The sequence below is a fragment of the Bolinopsis microptera genome, chromosome 5 (assembly GCF_026151205.1).
Source record: "Bolinopsis microptera isolate Bmic1 chromosome 5, MBARI_Bmic_1.0, whole genome shotgun sequence".
In the NCBI taxonomy this organism is placed as follows: domain Eukaryota; kingdom Metazoa; phylum Ctenophora; class Tentaculata; order Lobata; family Bolinopsidae; genus Bolinopsis; species Bolinopsis microptera.
Window position 1 is genome coordinate 10270444 of NC_087076.1, and position 26089 is coordinate 10296532.

Sequence of the window (26089 nt, forward strand, 5' to 3'; positions counted from 1 at the left end):
GCCCATGATCCTAGCCATGAGTATTCTTTGGATTTCGACGACGATCAGATTCATAGACTAACCTATAGACCTCGAATTCATAGCCATCCGAGTACGGACCCATTGGGCCACATGCCTTACCACGGATCCTACGGAAGCTTAGTGAGATCGAAAAAGACCACACCGATGAGTCCAATTATTGAGGGGCTTGACTTGGACTTCCCTGACTTTGGTAAGTGAACAGATTAGACATAAACTATTTGTTTGTTCAACTATTTGTGATTTATAGAATTTAAAAAGCTTGCTTATTATCATCAAATTTTTTGCAAATTTCACACCTATTTTTTGTTGTGCGAAAGTGTCCTGTTGCTTGCAATAGCTCCTACAAATTACCAGACCCGCACGGCCGGGCACCATTGACCATTAAAAGTTTAGGAATATTCTTGGACAATTATCAAAATTACATCGTCAACTCTTTAACACGCCTTTATGATATGCAGATCGATTTTCTACTTGCGAAGCGATAAAAGTGATAAAGATCAGCTATGAACACCACTCACCCGCACACACACACACACACACACACTCTTCCTTATCTTCGTCCAGATAATTTTACATTAACTAAATCTCACTTTCAGTGGTCGTTTGTATTTGTTGTGTTGTGTTTTAAGTTTGTGTGTGAGTGACATGGTTATGTTGATCGTTGTTTTTGTTCGTTTGATCACGTGTTGTTCCTCCCATGAACTCCCCCTCTTCTTCAGGCAAGAATGACTCCTCGAACGAGTTGTAAGTACTGCTGACTTCGGGGTTGATTTTGCATGTTGTAATTAATATTCCGATCCCACATGGATCTTGAACTCGTTAACTAGCTTTACTTATGCAATCTGGATACATGGTTGAGTGGTTGTCAGTAAACGAGTTATTCTAGGACATGCTTGTGAATTAAATCTACATTTTTAAACAACGAATAACTTGAAGTAAAACATTGAACAATATTAGTTAAATGAATATGATTCAGTTTGACGGCTATACCTAAATGGCATGTTTTCTTTGTAGCATATGCATGATTTCTCCCGTCTTCGGCCCAAGACCCGTCTTGGACGATTGAGTTATTAATCAGTTAAATGACAGTCTAGACCACCAAAATTAATGTAGAATATCTTAAAAGTTAAGGAATGAATGATAAAGTTACGAAGAGCGCATAGCATCTTCGCTTAAAAGCTCGTAAATGTCCTCCCTTTTCAATCAGAAAGTCAGCCGACTAATTTTCCTCCAACTATCATATCAAATGCAGACAGACTAAAGCTTGTCAGTCGCTATTTTTAGATCAACCACCCCCTAGCTGCTGTGATCCCTAAATAATAATGTTTCAAACTAAATCTCACAATTTCACTTGCTCAAAACCGTTACCCCGTGATTGTAATAATGAGAACGTGATGTTTTTCTACAGCTTTATTGGCAGCCACTCTCCAGGACTACTATCCACTAGTGATCTTTAAAAGAGTACCTCCTAACGATGCACGCTGTAGAATTCTAGATCTTCTCTCCTCACGCTCACTTCTGGTTTGCACAGTACCTGACGGTCAAAATATTTGTCTAGAGCGAGCTCGACAAGTACTTACAAGTGTTAAATTTTCTGTTGCATGATTTGAAATGGTTTGCAATGATTTCAGTTCGTCGGACAGCGAAGAAAGGGACTCGAGGACGCGATTGTCGAGATCCCGGTCTATCTCCATGGTAACGAGGAACATGATAGGGTTCAACAAAAAGTCCGTTTTAAAGAAGAAAATGCGATGTGTGAGTATGAATTGCCCAGTAAATCCTTTTATTTGTCAACCTTTTTAAAAATAACGGGTTTTTTCCTTAATTTAGCGTATTAATTTGGATTAATCTTCAATATTGTTGTCTGTGGAAGCATATTAATAATACTCTGCTGTCTCTAACTTCTAATACTCCACCCTACTTTCTCGTGATGAATTGACAAAACAGCGTACAGAACTGGTGCCCATTATATACGCGACTACTATTCTATTTCTAAAACCCTCGTGCCCATATAAGAATATATGACAATACCCCATGTCTTGCCCATATAAGACAGTAGCTATTGTACCCATTAGTATTACTAATACAAATGGAACTCTGTGCCTTGTAATTGCTTTATAAAGGTGGGTGTGCCAACAATCAGCTACAATTCTCCTCTCCAAGTGTTAATTGGGACTGCCCGAATATCCCGTAAACCCAACAAGGACATGACAGCACCCGGCCACTGCCTCACCCAATTGTCGCTCATTAGCTATCTCCGTTGACAAGCCAACTAGTTCCACCCCGAGCTGACCTATCAATGTTCCGAGTTTGTGTTTGATAATTATACTGTTCTGATGGAGAGTTTTGAGAAGTTTCGTTATTTTCAGCCGCCCCACCACTTCGTGTCTATGATAAACAAACACGAGCTGGAGTGCGAGGAGTGCAGAGCTGAAACACCTGAACTCGCTTTTATGCGCTGTACCCGTAAGTTGCATAAATTATGCGGTTATTATTATTATTATTCAAATATTCTAGACATGCGATTTGTTACTTTTATTTGGCGACTTTCGAGCTCCATTTTTTGAATATTTCTCGCCAACATAATGTATGAAAATTTGTAACTTTGAGGAAGACGGATATAATAATATTCTGAGAGGAGCCGACTGACAGCTTGTTTAGATTTAGACTTGAATGACAGATTGTCGATTACAGATAAACAAGACTTGACAATTTCATCGACTGTACCTTGAGACTGGTGGCCAATTTTCAACCCAACTCTCATACCCAACTAAAATCTCCGTACGTTTGAAGTAGAAGGGGTTTGAAGGATATAATTCTGTCCTGGATTATCTCTGTTACATTAAAGTAAACAGTCAGCTGACCCAAAGACAGTTTACTTTTCATGCGCATCTTCCCGGCAAAACTCAAAAGATGGCAAAAGTTGTAACATGGCTTCCCTAAAGGTGGAAACTTTAGTTTTGATAAAGCGGCACCTTTATGAAAGGCTGCGTGCGGCATGCAGTGTGAATAGAAGCGTTAAAGAAGTAAATAAAAAGTAGGGTGGAAGTTGAGAAGACGGTACAAACACCGACTGCCAACTACTTGGTAAATTTAGCACTACCAAACATAGGAGTCTCTGCTGGCAAAGGTTGGCACCGCATGCATCTGAGGCTCAGAATATAGTTTAGCAGCTCTTTTTTCTTTATTTAGATTCGGGTTTCATCCCGTAGTCAGCGGGCGGTGAGATTTAATCTCTAACTGTTTCAAATTAAATAGAAATATTTTTACATGAATAAACAATTTTCGTTATCTATTTTGAGTCTTCCCGCAACTTTCTGTTACCTTTTGTGAGTCGCCCCGCAAGTCCCAAAACTCGTTGCAGAGGATCCATGGTGCACATGGTACCAGGAAATCCAATCTTATCTCGGGTATCTCCCAGAAATAACGCCCAATAATAGCAAATTAACTGTCAAGATGCCCCTATATACCCTCCAGAATGGTTTCAGGAGGATAGCTGCCATCTCCCGTATCTCTGACTAATTAGAACAACCCTGCTAATCATAATACCCCACAACAATCAGTTTTATTAAAGTATATCTGGTGGTTAAAACCCGTACAAGTGACGACCCCCTGTGTTATGATGTCATGTAGGTTAGGAGGATGGGGTGTCAAGCTCGGCACTGCCAGGGTATCACCACTTTGTTGGTACAGTTAATAAGAACTCGGTGTACCCTTTGTCTGAACTGCCTTTTTTGACAGATATCACGTTCTTCTTTTCAGCTGTTTCAACGTCATTTTCTTTGATCTCATCCTGGTAAACTTGCAGTCTTGCACTGAGTGCACGATGTTTTGTCCGAATGACAGCTTTGAGCTGAGAAGTTGCGTAAGATCATGCTTGAAATTTGACTGTTAGATGCTGAATGCTGATGGGCGGTGTTTCGTTCACTGTTCAGTCTCAGTTATAATTCAGTTCAAGTATCTCGAATAGCGCTAATGCTGAGAGTTGTTTCTGCATTTGAAGTCGCTGACATCTAAAACCCAACGCTAGGTCCTTATTTTATTAAAAGGTTCATCGACTCTGGGATACATGCAATCTTCCATGGATTAATAACGTGGATTAATAACTGTAGTGTACGTGATAGTGCTGTTGCCAGGTGCTTGTGGTCAAAAATGATAGTTCATATTGCTATGAATAACCTAACTACTCGTGCTGACCAGTCTAGACAGACTCTGTTTGGGCAGATATTATCAATACAGCAACTTAATACTCCTTTTTGTGGAAATCATGACTGCTCAGATAAACTTATTTAATAAAATTAAGTCTGATTCGATTTTAAGTAGGTACGCTACAGCCTATCTTTAAGATGTAGGTAACTTAGGAGATATCGATGGAAGACAGGAAGGGCGGGGGAGGTTGTATGATGTTTATCAGCAGTTCGTGGACTGACTAGATTCTCTCGTTGCTTTAATGCTATTCAGTATTTGATTTAAAATCTTCGTCGATTATAACTTTATATCATGCATAATTCAAGAATTCTAGACCTGAATAAAATAGAAGACATGCAGCTGAAAACAGTACAACCGTTGTAGTTACATTGTATTTGGTAATAAATGCAAATCTGTGACATTCATTCTGAGTAATCAATATAGTGTAATTTGAGATAAGGATGTAAGTTTTATAACATTAACGATCACCTATATACTATTTCATTCACCGTGGATTGTTGTTAGATTTGTACCTACTCTCAGGCCACGCCCGTCGCCCTCCCAGGAATAATGCACGGAAATTAATCCATGCTCTTTGCCTGCAATACCCATTTAAATTTAATTAGTTCATTACTTGCCTAATCAGGGCATCACATTCGTTATGAGAGTATTACATTGGGGCCATTAGAAAGTTTCTATAGAATAATACCGGGGTTCGGGGTTGTATTAGCGATTCTAATGGCCCATTACCAGCCACCTGATCTTTAAACTCTCTCTTTAAACAGTGCGACTTTGTACATGTGTTCAGCGGATCAAATATCATGCACCCTTTGGGGCTGTTAGCTGCTCAACCAACAGATTTGGTCTTATTCCTTAATGTGCCACTATTTGTGCACATTTTGCAGTTGATTACCACATTATTTGCCACCGTGATTTGTTGTACATTGTATTTTATTGATATATTACATATGAGGACTCATTTTGGTTTTGATAAAACTCGTACATCAAACTATAACACCTGGAGCTCTTAGTATTAAATATTAAATCAAATGTTGCAATTATTTTATATTGGCTGCAAGTCAAAGCCGCGGAGATATTATACAGGGAGGCTGAGAATAACTTATATATGTCAGGTCACAGTTTGTACTTAGGCTTTGCATCATCGTATTAGCTTACGAAGCGCCCTGTCGCATTATGTGATGCGACAGGGCGATCCGCGATACCATCAGATTTGTAAAGAAATCCTGCCAAGAAGTAAACACAGTGATAGTTGTCTGTCAGTTGCCTGGCAACCTGATAATTGCCTGTCTTCTGATCTCTATAAACTCGTTAAAATATATTCAATATTCATTAATATTAACGTGATGTTTCTAATATAGCATATTAGTCATCTGAGCGGATCAATCATCAATATAAGTGTTATTTTGGTGAAACAAGCTTAATAAATTACCGAGTGATAAAATTCAGCAAGTCGAAACAAATAAAATTATGATATCAGCTGATAAACTCGTGGCTGATTATTTAACAGTTGATCGACACTGAATGGTAAAAAGCGAATACATAGTCGAGAACAGATGTTACTTACATTTACATCCAAGAAGTAACTAAGATCAAGATTGCGGTACTACTACAGCTATGCTAGTATAGAAATCCTGCCAAGAAGTAAACACAGTGATACAGTGGCCCAAAAGTAACTACCCACACGCAACCCTTTAATAACTCACGTAATTCTTCTTAGAATTGCACAGAAATTTTAGAGATTATAGATATGGGTCAAACTTAGATTTCCTGAAAGTTTCGTCAAATTTAATTTATTACAGTGGGTGTGGCACGCCACTCCCTCTTTTTCGCTATTGTCACCATAACGTGATAATGCTTTCAGCTAGGAACATTTGGTTTGATAATTGAAGTGCTTTCCAAAAATTTCAAGTTGATTGTTCACAATTTAACTTTAAGCAAGTTATGACCCTTTTAAGATATTGCAGATACGTGATTTCGTCACTCAATCAGTAATCTCATCGGGAGCTATTCGCTAGCGAGCAACAATAAGCCTCATTAGGCGGTAACGAGCATGTTGGTGGATGACGATCTGATCACTTTGAGTGAATACTGATAGTGACGTTCCTTAAAACCGAAGAAATTCGTGTTATAGCGCTTCAGTTGCTGTCCTATAAGCAGTCTCCAACCAATCAGGGTATTGATTAAGTAAAGATATCACTGATTAAGTGACGAGATCACGTATCTGCAATATCTTAAAAGGGTCATAACTCGCTTAAATTGTGAACAATCAACTTGAAATTTTGGGAAAGCACTTCAATTATCAAAATTTTGAAGTTCCTAGCTGAAAGTGAAAGCGTTATCACTTTATGGTGACAATAGCGAAAAAGAGGGAGTGGCGTGCCAAACCCACTGTAATAAGGGGGGGGGGGGCCAAGTGGATATTTGTAGATATTTGTAGAATGTCATCCACTTTTTTCGTGAATTATCCATTGACAATAATCTACAAATATCTACATTTATCTACAAAAAATGTATAGAAATTTGTGTGATTTCTTATCCATTACATGTTTTATCTATTGGATTCCAGAAAGCTTCCAGTAATCATACATGTCATTAAATACCTGAATTAGGTTCCATATTTGATGTTACCACTCATCTATAATTTCATCAAGGACAACCCCTATATGCTTGCCTATACTTCTCTCAGTGCTTTGAATCCGACTGACCGTCAAGATCCTTCACTTGTTCTGGATCTGTCCTGCTTATACTAGTATTTTTTGAGAGAAGGATATTCAGCCACAGGACTTTTTCTGAAGAGTATCCATTTTCTAGCTGAGGCTTTCTTAGACAAGGATTTTAGTCCAGAGCAGAGAGTAGAAAAGGCTTGGTACTGCAAGTCTTTTTTTGTTCTCTGGAAATCTAATATAACTGATAGTTGTCAGTTTATAACTTGGCAGACGTTTAAAGATCTGAAATGTACTTGCGATGGACTCATTCTCTATCTCCTTTTTCTGCAAAAGTAACAACATACCTACTAGGATCTGATGCTAATGAACAACTCTTTGCTTGGATTCGAACTGGTATCTTTGCTGGTCGCCGCACAAATCTCGATGCCATAACTTTAGCATACGGCTGCGAGAAAAGAAATCTTCGCTCAGAGCTCGCTCTTGCAGATGACATGACAGCCTATGCCCATTCCCGTGGACGCAGTATTTTCAGGGAAGAAGTTCCACTACCACACGAGACATGGAAGAATGATACGAAGGAGGTCCACGATTTGAGTTCAAGTGACATCAAAATAGATAGCTTGAAGAAAGCCATGGAACGAGGTACCAAGGCTGTCGTGGACGATGGTAAGAAGTTCAAGTTACCTTTCCTGCAAATATTTGAAGATGAAAACATCATCCGATTGAATGAGAGGAGGATATAAATGACCCTGCAGAGTTGACTGAGTGTGAGAATGATGAAGTGGACTGTCCCACTTGCACTGATGATACTTATAATATGTTAGAATCGGAGGAAGCAGATTCGGAGGCAGCAACTGAGGTCAGCACAACCCTCTTCGGAACGATCGACATAAGATCGGCAGAAACTCTGTTGCTGAACGGGGGAAAAACTAATTTTGGGGATTTTAGCATCAGCATTCGATCAAGAAAGCGGAGCTGAGAGAGTTCAAATGTTCATGATTTGTTCGGAGCGAACAAAAACTGTTACAGAAATAACATTTAGATGGTTCATCCTCCTTCTCATCCTTCTCAGTGTTCCTACTCATCCTCTTCCTCATCCTGACATCCTCCTCCTTATCATCCTCCTCAGACCTCCTCTTCTTCAGGAGGGGGGGGGGGGATTTTAGCATCAGCTTTCGATCAAGAAAGCGAAGCTGAGGGAGTTCAAATGTCATGATTTCCAAGGGTCGGGTTAAGTTTGTTTCGCAAAACTATACTCCAGCAAAGTTTGCATGTCCTGCAGGACGGCTCAAGATAAATTCATACTAATTTCACAAAGCAATGATCTCTTGCCCATGAGGTGATTACGAAATAGTCAACCACACTGCTCCTTCTCCTCCTTGGTCCTCTTCCTCCTCCCAAGTCTTCCACCTCCTTATCCTCCTCCTCCTCCTCCTCCTCCTCCTCCTCCTCCTCCTCCTCAGTCCTCCTACACCTCCTCCTCCTCCTCAGTCCTTCTCCTCCTCAGTCCTTCTCCTCCTCAGTCCTTCTCCTTCTCAGTCCTCCTCAACCTCCTCCTCCTCCTCTTCAATCATCCTCCTCCGCAGTCCGGAGTGAACAAAAACTGTTACGGAAATGACATTTAGATGGTTCATCCTCCTTCTCATCCTTCTCAGTGTTCCTACTCATCCTCTTCCTCATCCTGACATCCTCCTCCTTATCATCCTCCTCAGACCTCCTCTTCCTCCGTCCTCCTCACCCTCTTCCACCTTATCCTCAGTCCTCCTCTTCCTCAGTCCTCTTCCTCAGTCATCCTTCCCTCCTCAGTCCTCCTCAGTCATCGCATGTACATTGTACAGTTCCTTCTCAGTCCTCCGTCTCCCCATCCGCATCCTCCTCCTCAGAAAGCGGACATTTTTACAGGCCTCCTCCTCCTAAGTCTTCCTCCTCAGTCCCCCTCCTCCTAACTCTTCCTCCTCAGTCTCCCTCCTCCTAACTCTTCCTCCTCAGTCCTCCTCCTAACTCTTCCTCCTCAGTCCTTCTCTTCACAGTCCTCCTCAACCTCCTTCCCTCCTACTCAGTCCTCCTCAAACTCCTCCTCCTCAGTCCTCCTCAGTCATCGCATGTACAGTTCCTTCTCAGTCCTCCGTCTCCCCATCCGCATCCTCTTCCTCAGAAAGCGGACAAAAACGGACATAAACGGATACAAACGGACAAAAACTCTCACGGAAATAACATTTAGATGCTTCCTCCTCCTCCTTCTCCACTCCTCCTCCTTCCCCCATCATCCTCCTCAGTCCTCCACCTCCTCCTAAGTCCTCCTCCTCAGTCCCCTCCTCAGTCCTCCTTCTTCCCAGTCATTCTCCTTCTCCTCAGTCCTCCTCCTCCTCAGTCCTCTCCTTCTCAGTCCTACTGATCCTCCTGAGTATTTTTCCTCCTCCTCTTCCTCAGTCCTCCTCAACCTCCTCCCCCTCCACCTCACCTTCAGTCCTCTTCTTCCTCAGTCCTCCTCCTCAGTTATCCTTTTCCTCCTCAGTTCTCCTCAGTCCTCGCTTGTACAGTTTCTTCTCAGTCCTCCGTCTCCCCATCCGCAAGCGGACAAAAATGGACAAAAACGGACAAAAACTGTTACGGAAATAAAATTTAGATGCTTCCTTCTCCCCTACTCTTCCTTCTCTTCCTCCTTCCCCTCATCCTCCTCCTCAATCCTCCTTCTCCTAAGTCCTTCTCCTCAGTCCCCCTCCTGATCCTCCTAACTCTTCCTCCTCAGTCTTCCTCTTCCTAACTTCCTCCTCAGTCCACCTCCTCCTTAATCTTCCTCCTCAGTCCCCCTCCTCCTAACACTTCCTCCTCAGTCCCCCTCCTTCTGATTCTTCCTCCTCAGTCCCCCTCCTAACTCTTCCTCCCCAGTCATTCTCCTCCTCTTTTCCTCCTCAGTCCTCTCCTTTTCAGTCCTACTGATCCTCTAGAGTGTTTTTCCTCTTCAGTCCTCTTCCGTCCTCCTCTTCCTCAGTCCTCCTCAACCTCCTCCACCTCTTTCTCAGTCCTCTTTTTCCTCAGTCCTCCTCCTCCTCAGTCATCCTCTTCCTCCTCAGTCCTTATATGTACGACACATTCTCATTTCTCATTTCTGAAAACAGTATTCCTAATTTTTTTCCTAATTACATGATGGCGTTTATTCAAAGGGCATATACTAGGATAGACCTCTGCCTCGGTCAAAAAAGCACCCCACGGCTTCCCTCGGCCTCGGTCTTAACTAAGATGGCACTCCTCGGCCTCGGCTATTAAGCTAAAAAAGTACCCCTCGGCCTCGCCCTAAGCCGATCAGTGATCCTCATCCTCCTCAATATTCCTCCTTAGTCCTCCTCCTCCTCCCCAGTCCTCATCCTCCTCCTCCTCTTCCTTCTCAGTCCTCATCCTCTTCCTCCTTCTCCTCAGTCCTCCTCCTCAGTTCTCCTCTTCCTTCTCCTCAGTCCCCTCCTTCTCCACAGTCCTCCTAGCCTCCTCTTCCACCTCCTCCTCATTCCACCTTGTGACAATTTTATTTTGCCATATTTAACAGTACCTCTTTTATCTCTCCCTAGTCAGGCGGATGGCATGGTTGGAAGTTCAGACTGACAGCACCGGTAGAGATCAGAACTTTAGTCCCCCCCCCCCGCCCATAATATGCAACATTAAATTAGATAGTTCCACCCTTTTAGATCATTGCTTTTCTCTATATGATAGTGTTTATGGACCATAATCTCCATGTAAATACACTCAAATAAACATAGAAGAACTGTGCAAGTAGTCAGATAATATCATTAAATCACTTAGCATATATAAAACGTGATGAAATTGAAGTTAATGCCCAGAAATTCTACTGAATTTTTGGAGATTAATGTAGATATTTGTAGAATGTCATCCACTTTTTTCGTGGATTATCCATTCTACATTAATCTACAAATATCTACAAATATCCACTTGGCCCCCCCCCTAATAAATTAAATTTGACGAAACTTTCAGGAAATCTAAGTTTGACCCATATCTATAATCTCTGAAATTTCTGTGCAATTCTAAGAAGAATAACGTCAGTTATTAAAGGGTTGCGTGTGGGTAGTTACTTTTGGGCCACCTGATAATTGCCTGTCTTCTGATCTCTATAAACTCGTTAAAATATATTCAATATTCATTAATATTAACGTGATGTTTCTAAAAACGCAACCACTATGCACAATGTGCAGCTACTATAAATTCATCACAATAACCAGCATCCTGTCACTTCTCGAGAATCTCTGCACGGATCACAGTAACTTAATTTCAAGAAGAAATAATGAACAGCTTGCGAGTTGTCAAATCAATTTCACTTTATTGATCGCCAGAGGTGGTTTCATCGTCACAGTGTTCCGCGCTCCTGGTGCATTTTCTGGAAAGTGGAAACGTGCTGTGATGAACGTAGTTTTGGTTTTGGTACCCGATCATTCGTCGCATATTTCAGATAACAAGCAGCATTATATGGTGTTATGATCGTTTTTGTGGGTTTTTTCGTTAAATCATGCCTGTACATATTAGGGTTATGGCGCTTCGCTTTTAATTTCGGTTTTGTTTCTTACATCATCTGTCCACCTGCTCTCTGGTGACCTGTTTGTTGCTCCACCAAAACCACCTAGTTTCGGGGATATTAATTGGTCCAGCTGGACACTAGTGTCGTTGCATCAGAAGTGTTGTTTCAAACCGATTTATTGCATTGTTTTGTGGTCTGGTTTTGTGACCATAAAAAGTAACAACACTTTTACCCTTCGAATCACAAACAAAGTAAGTTGCCTCAAACTTCCCTTCAGCGCGGTTGGGCAAGTTATCCAGGGCAATTTAATCATGACTTTGTTTTAGTTCTCGAAAGAGCTTGACCTCGAATTGAATGAATGTGGATTAAACTTTGTGTACCACAATTGCCACGGTTCTGAAGTAGTGAGACCCACCAATTCGCTCCTGTCGTGAAATGTTTTAGTTGATTGCCTGCTCAATCGCCCTCCCCTTTTTATCTCTTTTTGAAACTCTACTTGCAATTTATATAGATTCGCCAGAAATTAAATTTGCACACTAGTAAGATCAATTTTTAAATTAAAATCCCCAAACAAATTCAACGTGCATTAATCCCCCCTGCAATTATTTCTCTTTCGCATCCAGATCCTAAGTACTTAGTAGTCTGTGTGCATACCTCTATGCTATAATAGTATAATCCATCTCTTTAACCCTTGAATTAACCGAGCCAGATTCTTAGCAGATAGGTAATCACTGCACCAGCCCTTCTTGTAGTTATAGCATACGTCAAACCCTTAATAACCTAATTCTAGCTATTCAACCATGTGTTAGAATGATGACTTTTTAAACACCTCCTGTAATAAAGACTTTTTATAAAGACTAGAAAGGGTTACCCGTATTTCTTATAACTAACAGCTTGTACTAATCAAATTATCCGTAAATATCTGTCACAGTGTCACATGCTGTCTCACTCACATGGTCACATACTGTCACATAATGTCACATACTGTCACACTCACAGAGTCACATAGTATCACACTCACAGCGTCGCATACTGTCACACTCACTGGTCACATACTGTCTCACTCACAGTGTCACATACTGTCCCACTCACAGTGTCACATACTGTCCCACTCACAGTGTCACATACTGTCACACTCAGTGTCACATACTGCAACTGTCACACTCACAGTGTCACATACTGTCACACTCACAGTGTCACATACTGTCACACTCACAGTGTCACATACTGTCACACTCACAGTGTCACATACTATCACACTCACAGTGTCACATACTGTAGCTGTCACTACATGATATATATAGATCACGTCTTAGGGAATATAATTAAGTTCGAGTAGTTGATTTTATTTGATTGGAAACTCTCGCAAATAGTATATATTACATATTTATATAAACAATACAGCAATAATATGAATTTGGCATTTCAGAATTCGTAAGCAGAAATTCAAATTTGAGGATGTCAGCATGTAATAATTTCACTAAGAAATAACTACTGAAATTTCTGGGATGTGTGTTTTATCGCTATTCTAATGAAGAAAAGAAATCACCTGGATTTCTTTCCGATGAGTAGCCATGCATTATTTAAAAGACTATAGTTAATCATATGCGATGTCTCTTTCAGGCTTACTTCATATCTCGGGCTCCTGAAATCTTAGGCCAAGGTTGGGATTAAGAAAAATGATCTATTTTAGGTAACTTGAACCTATTTGATAAATCAATACAATTGACAATTCATTGGAGGATATAATATTTTATGCAATAGTAATTATTGTTTATGCTATAAATTGTATTAAGTTCCCAGCGTTACCAAAGTGATATGTAAAGTATCCCTCATTACAAACAGCTTGATTTCCCCAATGCTATCGACAAATCTTCACCACTAACCGCAACGGAACGAAATTTCCGCGGCCGGAACTTGTAGAATATAGTACGAATTTAACGGCCCCATGTGAATCAATTTGTCAACACAGATTCTCTGTGGTCTTTCCGTTATCCATAATATTCAATATTTTAACTTTTTTTGACAAAACACAATCAGAATTTGTCATTCGTAAATCGAAATTCATCAATTTGGCATTTTTGGCATTCCCTTTAAATCGTCACTAAACCACTTTCCGGATTGATTTGAATGTTAACCTCTGAGCTCTGGGTATATAATTCAGTAAATATTTTTATATACATATTAACATATTTACAAATTTAAAAATCTTGCCAGACCTCAACTCTAAAATCCCTCTGAATTCCAATCTTCATCTGTGATCTACAAAAGAAACAGAATAATATTACACTCTTATAACCTACATCTAGAACTTTCCGCACCTGTACAGTTGTCTTCAATTTCACAGAGAAAGACGTAATCTCACAACTCACTGTCACTGTAATAAATTACACCTTTTCATTAATTTCCAAGCTCTGGACAGCTCTGTGTTACAGTTTCCTGTAACACATGTCATTGGTCGTGGATATTATGCTGTCAGCAACAACATCCTCTCCAATGTTGGGCCCAACGACTAATGAAATTATCCTTCATCTACTGTTTCACCTCTTGGATTGAGAATGAGTTGTAAAATAGTGATTTGGTGGGAACCGGAACACATAAATTATCAAAAACCAAGAATTTGGTGTTATATCCGGAGTTTATTCACACAGTGATTAGGTGAATTATGAATCTTATCTCAAGATTATATTCACAAGTCTGCCTTGATATCTGTGATACACGTCAAAGATTTAAATTTGATTTGACGGTGCACTGTGCATGGTGTCTTATTACATGTTCCTTGTATAATTTGTTGTAGTATTGCCACTTTGTATATAATGAGGTTCCTGGGAATCCTGCCATGATTTGGCGAAATTCCTAGAATGTCATTCTTGACCTGTCCGCCATGGTGCTCTTGTTTACACTTACAGCTACTTCGTGAAGTTACTCGCTACAGACTGGTATGCATGGTTTTTTAGCTTTACAGTGATCTTCAAACCAAGGATTTTTCAGTGTTCAACGAACATTTTCATTACCTATATTAAATATTCACAGGCGTCCAGTTTTCTAGCTTCAACATTATTCATAATAATAAGAAGAAATATTCTTCTCTTGATTGTTACCGGGAATGATATGATTGAAAGTAGGGTCACAACCGTACTTGCCTCATTTTAAAAATGAATTAAAAATGCGCCCTGCATGATGAATTGAAACTCGTTCTTCTTCATTACCACGCAGGGTAATTTGTTTTGAAGCAGTTCCTAAATACGCTGGACAATTACGCTCTGAGTTTTAGTCCTGCCTTCTTTCAAGGGTCATGCTATTATGTACTAATCTGGGATTCAAGGAATCCCATTAGTATTAAAAGGCCGCCGCAGCCCAATTTTAATGTAGAAATAAGAAAATCGTTCTCCTCGACCCCACTCCTTAGACTTCAGCTACAAAACTTTTCTTAGCATCTATTTACATCCTCAAGGTTATTGATTGGAGGGTTTTACTTAACGAATCGAAGATCTTCCATGTTTGTTTAATGTCTAGTTCTCCAAAAAACCCTTTAATTCCCGTTCAGAATCGTATAGTACATGGACATTGAGTGCTCCGTCTCTTTTCTATAAATCTGGTAATGTAAACATATTGGTCACGACATGCATACAAATGGAATCCATTTACCCAAAAACTCTCGATTATTAATACCATGCATCCGATCCTGTCTACACCAGTCCGAGGACCGGACCTTTATAATTAGTGTCCCCCAAAATTTTCTCACCGGCTGGTCCTTGTACCGGCCGTGGAAAGCTACACTACACAAGAGGTTTTATCCAGTTATTACCCAGCTGGTTGCGTCACGTGATAGCTGGTCTATCAGATATACCTGCTGGTATCCCCGGCCCGTGTAGTTGGTGGCCTGGTGGGTGTTGCAGGCTGCTTCCCTTGTTCTGACCAGGTTGTCCTCAACATAAAGTTGTCGCGCTAACCCCATGATTGATGATTCGTCTGTGATTTTACAGCTTTTGTTTGGAGTTATACAAAGTTATGATTAGTTAAAGCCGTGTAAAATTTGCTCGAATAGGCTTTTATGCTTAGGCCCACAGAATGGATCATGTGGCCCCGCAGCCGTCGTTTTTCAATTAATTAATGACATGGTTGGTGGTCAGAGGGGCTTGAGAAATGTTCTAGGTTAAGCAAACCCCGTAATGATCATCTGTTGACCTCCTATCCATGTCGAGTTGACTATACCCGTGTCATTTTAGTGGAGGTAACCAGTATACTATGTGAATACATGTGACTCAGCCCACCCACGATACAGAATACTCCCCTCACTTCAATTTGCCGTTAAACTTTAAGCGTGAGCACCTATCCTGCTCAATGCTCATATTAAGTTTCGGTGGCATACCATCTTCAAAGCTCTTCATTACCGTTCTTGCTAATGATCGGCGTTTTTGAAGTTACTCAAGCCACACCTATTACACATACCACTGATATTCACAGCTGGTTTCGCAATTCGCATTGAAGTTATACGTTGTAGCTTTGTAGACATTACTGGTTTTATAGGTAAAACTTTGCTACAAGGTCTTACTGAGAGCAGTTTGTAATTTGTCATTTTGTGTAGTATATTATATTTGGGTTTACTTTACTACCCTCCGTAACACGCACCACTAATTTGCACAGGTGGTGCTTTCCCAATTCGTACTGGAATTAAGCAAAGCTACTTGAAGCTTAAACTCTGTACTAGAAGGTCATTTGCGAGTGTAATTTGTAGTTTTTTGGAGTGTAATTTATAGTTGAGTGACTTGTTCTGCACGGGTTTCTTATTTTTTCTTTTTCTTGGCTGCAGTCAGTCCCAGTCTGAGTACCGTCTGGTACTCCCAACAAATTACTCCCAACAAATTACTCGATACAAATTACTCGATACCAATTACTCGATACAAATTACTCGATACCAATGATATCCGGATATCATTTTACAAATTCTTGTACTCAGCAGAACAATGGTTTTTTACTTTGTCAGCACTGTTACAAATTACAAAGGTCTTGTGTAACAATCATAATATTACGATTAGCTTCTTATCATCGTTGATGTCAATTAGTCAGGACGCGGCTGCCAAGTTCACTGTCGTAAATTCGTCATTTTGACCAGACTCATGATCATTACCTTCCATCAATGGAACCCCAAAAAATTTCATTTCACAATCTTCACGGACACGAGCGTCTGAAAATATTTATAATTGTGAGAACTGAATACCAGAACGTTGAGTAGGCACCAGAATTACGTCTCTCAGACCATCTCTTCATCTTTTCTGCTGTGTTCTCACTGTTCCCTGAGCTCACTTGCTCTGACATATTGGCTTCAGTGTTGAAAGGATTTTCTAGAAGTAAGAATTAAACAATTACTCCCAAACTCCGGGCTGAGTAGCGATAATACACCGCCAATTCGCACGTCCTAGGTCACCTCCTGAAATACCCTCTTATCTGCTGCACGTACGGCTCTTATCCCATTATCAGGACATCAGACCATTTAGCTGCCCCCTGTAATTCTCACGGGGCCCAGGTCTGCTCACAGGGCTCCGGGTAAAACGCAGGGCTCCGGGTAAAACACAGGGCTCCATGTGAAACACGGTGTTCCGGGGGAACGTGGCCTGGAACCAGGAAGGGACAATTGGTGACGGCTGGTGACCTGAGGATCCTTATCCTGTTCAGAGTTCCGGTCCACGTGCCATCTGTTCCACATTCCGTGCATACCACCACCACTACAAGACCCCGCTTCACAGTGTAATCCGATTCTTGTATTGTTCTGCAGTGGTTTTAACCAGCTTCCATCCTGCAAATTACATCATCACCTCATTATTCCTGTGAGGTTTGTGCTAGTATCCGTGAAGCGGCAGATGTTGACGATTCGAGCTGTGCAACCGATTTCCGCCAGCGATCATCTTCAACACTACCTCAGCTAACAACTTCTCCCCTGCACCTCATACAATTAGGCGTGTGGTGACCTTGTTTGGTGAGATTTATTATCCGGGTGGTGCTGTACAAAACACCGCCACAAACTGCTTAGTTACTCACGGTTCGTTGTGGTTTTTTGGCTCCTACGTATCTATTATTATATTTATTTTGAAGTAGGCTATGTGCTCCATCTAGCTTGCTCAACCGTTTTTTACAATTTTACTGCCGGGTTTTATTATCATTTTATTGATTCTTCTGCAGGCTTTATTTTCCTCAGACTACTCAAACCACAACCAAACCATGTGCAAGATGTCCCTGTGTGTGTGCTGTTTTTGGTAATCGTTTCAGTCTTTGTACTGCTGTTCCAACCGAAACCTGATATTCTCATGTCGTTACATATTATACTGTCTATTCTTAACTTTTTACTCCTACGCACTTACGCACGTCGGAAATTCTTTGAAAATCGGTTTTTGGGAGTCTGGCAGGGTATTTCAGTCATCAGTGGTCATGCTTCTGATGTTGGGCCTTCGTCGGGGGACTCGAGATCTGTATTTAGAATCATTCTAAATACAGATCTCGAGCCGCCTCTGTTAGAATGCTCCCTGTGCCCTGGTTCCTGTCTAGTTACAGTAATCTGCAGCGTCATTGTCTCTACTATATGCACTGAATAATCCTGTTACAATCTCAAAACCAGTTTATTTCGTCTAATTACCTTCCAATCACATATATATAGTGTACTTGCTTAAGTGGCAGCCACGTCCGCTGATTGACTCGGGTTTCACAAAGCCACAGAGTCACAAATTCACAGAGCAGGAATGCTCTCCGAAGTGGTCATGTTACGCAACGCTCGCCGTGACTATAAGTCTCATAACGTTTAATTGTTGTATGTTGGCGCCGTTTGTGGTTATGCCGTTGATTTTACCACGTGTAGTATAATATATAATTTAATAGGTCCCGACATGACTCCCAGCTCTCGCTTTGATGCTATTTTTAGATTGGAAGTAATCCTGCCATGGACGTAAATTGATTTCTTTTTATAGCTGGTCTCAGCCTCGTGGTCAGCCTAATTATTTTAGACACGAGGATGACATTGTGACATTTAATTCAAGCCTGCAACATGGGCTATTCATTAAAATTACTGATTGTAGCCTGAAATTCTGCAGCAAAACTGTTTAATAGTCCCAACTGTTATATAGTCAGAAAATACCTTATCGTTTATATTTGTTTTATCGTAGTTCTATCTTCTAATTATAGCTCATTACAAGTCTGGAGATGATGTATCATTATAATTCTCGTAACAACCCGCTATAAGCCGCCTAGATCTGAACACCTGACCACCTTTCTACTCTCGGTATACTTCCTTGTGACCTGGTAGAGATGAGGTGTCTGTAGCCGCCACCTGCACACCACCAACAAGGTCTAATACATGAAATAATGGGCCCTTTGTGTTGCAAAGTGGGCACCCGACCTGCTATTGTAACCTCGTTATTGCTTCTTCTTCTCCAGATTATTATATTGCTAGCTCGCAAATTTAGTTGTGTTATCTTGTTGTGTTCTGCAGCTGATTGTTGGCATGATCTCCCCAACTTTAGCTACTGTATTGTACAGAAAATATCATCGTCACAAGACAAAATCATATTCGTCATTATTTTTGTATTCTGAAGAAAATATCACTAGCACAGTACACGTATATGCTTGATGAGCGTTGAATTCTCGCCGTACAGCGCCATGACCTTCATAAAGAAACGAAACCGAGCCCAGTCCCTGGAATGCATCTTCTCGATAAGGAAGGCGGACCAGCGCAAAGGAAGCTTGCAGACCGGTGAGAGTGACACCTTCATCACACCTTCATTGTAACCCTAACTTACTGTCGTAATTTTGCAGTACATTTAAACTTTATCCATGGGAGGAAACATTTTTTACATTTTATTTATTTCGAGCGCCGTGAAGGGTATGTTAACGTTACGAATGGGAGGGACCATTGGCTCTCCTATTGTGTTTGTGTGAGTGTAATAATAATCAATAACATGAAATTGTTAAGGAATTATGACAGCTATTTGACTGGAATTTTAACACACAAAAGACAAGTCTGATCCGTCTTAATGAAGTGTTAAAAATCCCTCTCCGAAGACCCAGACTTTTACCTATTTACAGACCTGACAAAACTCCATAGCTCACCCACCCTGCTCTATATAGGAATCTAAGTATCTTACACACCCTGTTCTCGGAGAAGGGCTGATGTTTAATAAGACAGACTGTTAGTAGTTATAGTACCACCACGCCTGAAGAAGGAGGCTTGTTAGTATGTTAGTAGTAGGAGTAGTAATACTCCGAGTAACAACACGCCTGAAACACCTCTCACTAGATTGTTAAAAACAGTGACACTGCATTGTGACAACATTGTGACAAGACATTTTTCCCTACTATTTACCCTAATTTAAGATCCACCCAAAGTCTGGTTATAACATTTAACCTCATATTTAACCTCCGAGAATTGTCTCACATTTACAACTCACCCTCAAATCTAACCTCCTCTCTCCCCAGACTGCGAGTACCTGGTCCACAAAACGTGCAGTATGCAGACACTGGAGGCCAGCCCTCCACCCCGAGATAAGAAACCGCACAAGAAACTCAACTGGAGCTCACACAACCCAGGTATGTAGTACTTGTATGTCTGTCTGTTTGTGTCTGTCTCCCTAGTTTGTTGGAATTTCAGTTATTTTCGTCTGTTTGTTTGTTGCTGTACTAGACTGTTAATTCAACCTTCTTAGCAGCTTATTATGGGGGTTTATATCAAATAAAAGGGAGGCAACAACCACATAATTTTTATCGAGATGTTGCTTTATTCTGTCAGATAATGTGTATATTTTGTCAGTTGTTCTTGTCGTCAAAGATATAATTGGATATTGTGGTCTATCATTTGATGGGTCAGGGTTTGGTGGGTGGTTACTGGTTAACCTGAAGGGTTTGGTCTAATTAGGCCCCAGGGCTGAAATTTGTGGAAGGTGGGAACTAACAGGTGCGATGCGAGCAATTCTACCGTGTTGCTTTAAACAATGTTTGCAAAGAACTTCTACTGTAACTATACTCTAATTTCTAAAAATAACTAGTCTAATATTTTCAAGATTATAATAATGATTATAGCTGGTATAGATGTTAACAATATAGAACACATTGCAACATTATAATGAGCTGCTCCCATGTGATACAATCACATTATTAAACTAATGCTGTAGTGTTCTGGACCGTGTTGAGCACACTATGTACGTGTGTTTCTCCTTTAATATTTATTGACTATCCTTTTGCCACCTCCATACTCCTTGTTTGCCTGCCGTTGTAACCGAAACTTTAATTAATAACCTTCACAACCTTTATTTTTGACATCAAACATTTCATGGAAATGGAAATAAACTTTTCCCGCCGAATTATGAGTATTTCCAATTTCTCCTAACAACAGATAGGTTACGCTTCTCCGTACTGCTTAAGTTTCCAGTTTCTTGCCGTTTTATCCTACGTAAAACTGAAATCATGTTTGATATTTTTTTAATTTAGTATCATCGCATCATGTTATCTACATTTTATGCACCTTATATAATAATGCGTCAGTTGGTACGAAAATAGAGCCATGGGAAATACAGTGTCGTATTTCACGTCCAGGATTATTATTCTGGAATTATGAGCCACTTGTTGTGTTATTCAGTGGTATGTTTATTATCAGTGCGCATAATTTTCTCTTAAGACTGCCCATTATGTTTATAATTCTCTTGTTATCGGTTATTTGTCTTATCGTTTAAATAATTATTTTTGTAGGCTAGAATGCCAGACCAAGTCTAGTTTCCTTGATTCGATGTCTAGATTTTAATTTCTGTACTTATGATAGGGACAATAATATTAACTAAAATTATACCCCCAAAATAACGGGACTTGTTAATCGTTAGGCGCCACTAGGTATATTGATTTTTATATGCGATTACTCATTTAAAACTTAGGCCTCATTAATTCTTTAATTAACTCTCCATGCGCGCGCTACATAAGTGTTAGCATCATCATATCGACCTCATCCTAAGATCACTGTATCTAATTAACACTCTTAAATTATCACCTACTCAACCCCCACCTTTAGCGTTAGTTCAATGGTGCCAGTCTGACCTTCTTTACCAATTCTACAACCTTTTATTGACATATTATAACCTTCTACAACCTTCTATTAATGTATTTACTCCTCTAAAAACTCGCGTTCCCCTCCTTCCTGTCAATGATCTCGGACTTCTGACAGTGAAATTAACGATGTCAGCCTCGCATTATCGGAGATGTAGGACGGAACAAGTGTTTCTGTTAACCGGACAATAATCCTGATTTGATCAGGGAGAAGGAGAGGTTTCTCCACTCCCCTGGCTCCACCCTCTATTCCTCATCTCCACGATTCTTTGTCCGCTTTTTGTTTTGATCTGGTTTTTCGTGGTATTTCAATTAGGTTCCTGCTCATTTAATCATTATTACTAAATCCTGCTGAGTTCATAATGTGTTCAGAAACATATCAAGTTCATTATTCCTTCTTTTGAAGAGCCCGCTATTTGGAATTGGACTAATGACCAATGAACGTGACTATGAATCTCATGGAAAAATTACTTTCCAGATAACAGGCGAGATGTTCGTGACTTCTGAGGTCCTTTCTAATTTTATTCCCTCGATTTCTCATTCCTCTCCGGGGTTTTTTTTTGGTGGCTCCTACCAATTGGTATTTTATTCAACAAATAAAAACTTCGATTGGCCACACCTTAACTTTAAATAAAATATTATATTATGATAATTATTATTTGTTTGTATGGCTTTAACAAACTATAATAAACTATTATATAAACAATAATTGCTCTGAATAATGTAAGTAAATTTTCGTCGTCTTGTTTATATAAAATGCACCCCTTTCGACGTGGTTTTCATTATTTTTATCGATAAATGCTCAACACAGAGCTATACTTTGTCTCTATGACTTGATCCTTCATTTTATATTTATCACGTACATTAACTCCGACTCTCACTATTTGTACCCTTCCTTAACTCTTCACTGCTAGACAAACTCCTCGCCGCGCTGTCTTGAGACGCACTTCTGCGGATTTATTCCCTTTAATCCGATCCACTTTATTACATCCAACGTGAGCTATAGCTGCGTGTTATCTGACTTCCAATCCACTTATGATAACTTATACGGCCTTATTAACTATTTAGAGTCATATCCCATACACTGGAACTCATTAAAACACGATACATCTCGAGATCTGCTCAAGATCTCTCGTGGTCACTGACACCTTTTTACAGGGGTCTATGATTTAAGAAGCTATTCTTGTCCCCAGTGCCCTCTCTCTCCTCCCTGATCATGCATGTCAAGGTAACTCGCCGGATCTAGTCCAGATTAGATTAGCGAGAATCTGTTGTTGAGCTCCCTAAATCGTGTATATTTTCTGCGTAACATATCGCCGAGAGAATGGTGATCTCACTGGATCCAAACTCGCGAGCAGTTTCACTCCATTTTTAGTCCAGCGCGTGAGTGGTTGCTTTTAAAATTTGCTTCTCGTAATTTCTTGCTTATCATAATATCTTGTTCTGTGTCCTGGAGTTCTTTTACCCTACACGCACAAGGAACTGTGATTTTATTTCTGAAGATTCTTGGGTTACGTTTTCTGACGACATTTGTCTTTGGAGTTCTCTGTTTTCTTTGAGGTTAGCCGTCTGAAAGCTATCTAATCTCGCTAGCATTCTTAACTTGCGTCGCGGACCATGGTGTTTCAATAAGTCAATACCCGGCGAAACACAATCCACAAAAGAGATATGTTGGTCAGCTTATTTAGAATTCCTGGGAAGAGAAGTGCTGATAAAAGATAAGAGCTTTCAACTCGCATTAACCCACCTATAGCCACATTATTCGCTTCCATTCAAAATATTTTCTTGTCTGTAGTTTTCCCTTTGTAGTGACCTGCCTTCTGTTCAAGGAAAAACCTCGCGGCACAAAACTCCTTTAATTTCTTCCGCGCATAATTAGTTCTTGTGTGTCCGTGCATGCATCAAATCACTTTGAGTCAATCACTATCGTATACTTGTTGCCACCTGGATAGTGGGTTGATTGCGTCGTGATCGTCTACTCCAATCATACTCCATTAAATATCGAGCTGTTACAAGCGGACTAGGTGTAAGCAGTTCTCTTTCTTTTCAACAGTTTAATTTTTTCACGTTTGATGTTGCAACAATCGATACCAGTCAGAGTGGTGTGGATAGAACGATTATTTTGTTGCGGTTGGAATAGGAGAAGTAGCCAATTCATTGCTATCAATAGAGCGGCTCAGTCATGATTAAAATTAGAATATTTAACATTTTGCTCCGATATTATTATTGACAGGTTTTTTTGATACCAGATAAACGGCTCGGATATGGCAACCTGGAGAATATTCTAGGATTTGGCGACTGATACCCCAATAATAATCAATATCCACGGGTATTACCCCGATCTCACAATTACTGTTCGTTCGCCGTATTTTATTAAAATTAGGAAGTCTTTGTTTACCATTGAACATATTAGATACTTTTTGTTGATTAATTCACCTAAGTTATAACGTTACAGTTACACAGAGGCATGAACAATCCATGATTCAATCAAAAGTTACAATTTAGCCAAGCCTCGTTCTCCAACTCCGGGTGTATGATTCTTATTTTTCCGTTTACCTCAATTATGGTTAGCATAACTTGATTTCGCTCATTTGTCGTTAATTCCTATATTTTCCATAAAAGTAAATAGTGTTAGTCAGTAAATTCACCGGATATATTCCAGATTGTCGCCATGTTTTATTCGCATATTTGTGAGATCGAATTTTCGATCTTTAATTTTAAAACTTGATGCGACGTTGGACGTACTTGAGCCTCTGCACGAGTTTTTAAAACTGCCCAATTTAGAATAATTCCACAATATAATCATCTCTCTCCCTTACGATCACTCGGACATCCCGGCTTGTCCTATTAGCTTGCACACCAAATTTTTAAAAACTTGCGCTTATCGTGTATGTTAGGCGTTATTGGATCATTTGTAAGTTTTCTGAAAGACGGCTATAACAAGAGGTCAACAAACAGCACCCTAAGACCCCAGAACTAAACCCTAATCCTTAGTCCACCATGCACGATCACATCGGCCAAAATGACGGTGCGGTCTCCCAATCTCCCTTATTATTACAAAGCATGTTCCCATATCGACAAATTCCCTGTCAACTATTCTGCCACATTCCTGTCATGACATTCTCCAAAGTCCTCTCTCCTCTCGACCTCCTTTGTCACGGGATCCTTACCTGAAACGAGCGGTGGAGCGCTACTTAGCGCCTCATTATCCGCTCTCTCTCTCTCTCTCTCTCTCTCTCTCTCTCTCTCTCTCTCTCTCTCTCTCTCTCTCTCTCTCTCTCTCTCTCTCTCTCTCTCTCTCTCTCTCTCTCTCTCTCTCTCTCTCTCTCTCTCTCTCTCTCTCTCTCTCTCTCTCTCTCTCTCTCTCTCTCTCTCTCTCTCTCTCTCTCTCTCTCTCTCTCTCTCTCTCTCTCTCTCTCTCTCTCTCTCTCTCTCTCTCTCTCTCTCTCTCTCTCTCTCTCTCTCTCTCTCTCTCTCTCTCTCTCTCTCTCTCTCTCTCTCTCTCTCTCTCTCTCTCTCTCTCTCTCTCTCTCTCTCTCTCTCTCTCTCTCTCTCTCTCTTTGACACGTACACTCCGAGAGAGCTGGGCAGCTTGACCGGGCCTCAGATTGGCACCTTGCCAAAAGTAAGTGTTTCCAGAAAGAGTCTGACTCGGCACCCTTCCAAAAGTTAGTGTTTCAAGTAAGATTTCGAAGTCTAGCCATGTTTAAATACAACTGTAGTAAGGGAAGTAATAATAATTTCAGTCAGCCCAAAATATATAGAACGAGGTTATAGTTATACTATCATGATATAGTAATATGTAGTACAAGAAGTGTATGACTCATGCATGCTTACCCCCTGCGTACACTGAGCTATCCCACCTTACCGGAGTAACATTTCCCCTGCCCAGCTTAACCGTCGTCTCTACTAATTTGTAATCGCTGGTGAAATTTAGTTGATAATTTGATGTCCGTCTCCCCAAGACTAATATAGATTTGTGTAATATGTGATAAAATGTGGCCGTCAGTTTGGATAAAAATCCACTTAGTAGCTCTCCAGTCGATCAGTCCAGTCACCTCCGATTTAAGTAATCATTTTCTCTCAATATATATTTCGTTATCTTAAAGACACCCCGGTTATAATTATGATAATGTAAAGCGATTTTCCGCTCTGTCTGTGCCTGAATGAAGTTCCCAGACGTTTCACACACACTCTCTCTCTCTCTCTCTCTCTCTCTCTCTCTCTCTCTCTCTCTCTCTCTCTCTCTCTCTCTCTCTCTCTCTCTCTCTCTCTCTCTCTCTCTTTCACTTCCCAGTTAATTCCCTGCAGTGCATGTGCCAGCAAGCCTTACGTAAAACACATGGTGGCACGGTGAAGTTGTGTACCAAGGTACCAGAACTCACTGGAGCATGTTCTGCTGACTGGTGCTGCAACTCTATAGTCTCTACTACTAGTAGAGTTTCACAGCGGTGGTGTAATGCAGCTCCTCGGACACCCCTCCCCCTTTCCCTCTCTCCCTCCCCTGCTCCTGGCCACACATTCCTGAGGCTCCCTCTCCGGTAGGAACCCTGAGGAATGTGTACAGGATCCTGGTAGAGTGGTCACCCTGTGG

The 26089-nt window shown here is 40.6% G+C and overlaps 1 protein-coding gene across 4 annotated transcripts in view; it reads left to right on the top strand.

Moving 5' to 3' along the window:
* The window catches only part of LOC134815579 (uncharacterized), an 86844-nt gene that overhangs the window by 38945 nt on the left and 21810 nt on the right, over nucleotides 1–26089 (top strand). For all 4 annotated transcript variants that reach the window (XM_063824120.1, XM_063824122.1, XM_063824118.1 and 1 more), the window contains 4 exons: nucleotides 741–765; nucleotides 1653–1776; nucleotides 2391–2487; nucleotides 19882–19992. In XM_063824120.1, coding sequence (XP_063680190.1) covers nucleotides 741–765; nucleotides 1653–1776; nucleotides 2391–2487; nucleotides 19882–19992 — 357 coding nt within the window. The remainder of the gene's footprint in view (nucleotides 1–740; nucleotides 766–1652; nucleotides 1777–2390; nucleotides 2488–19881; nucleotides 19993–26089) is intronic.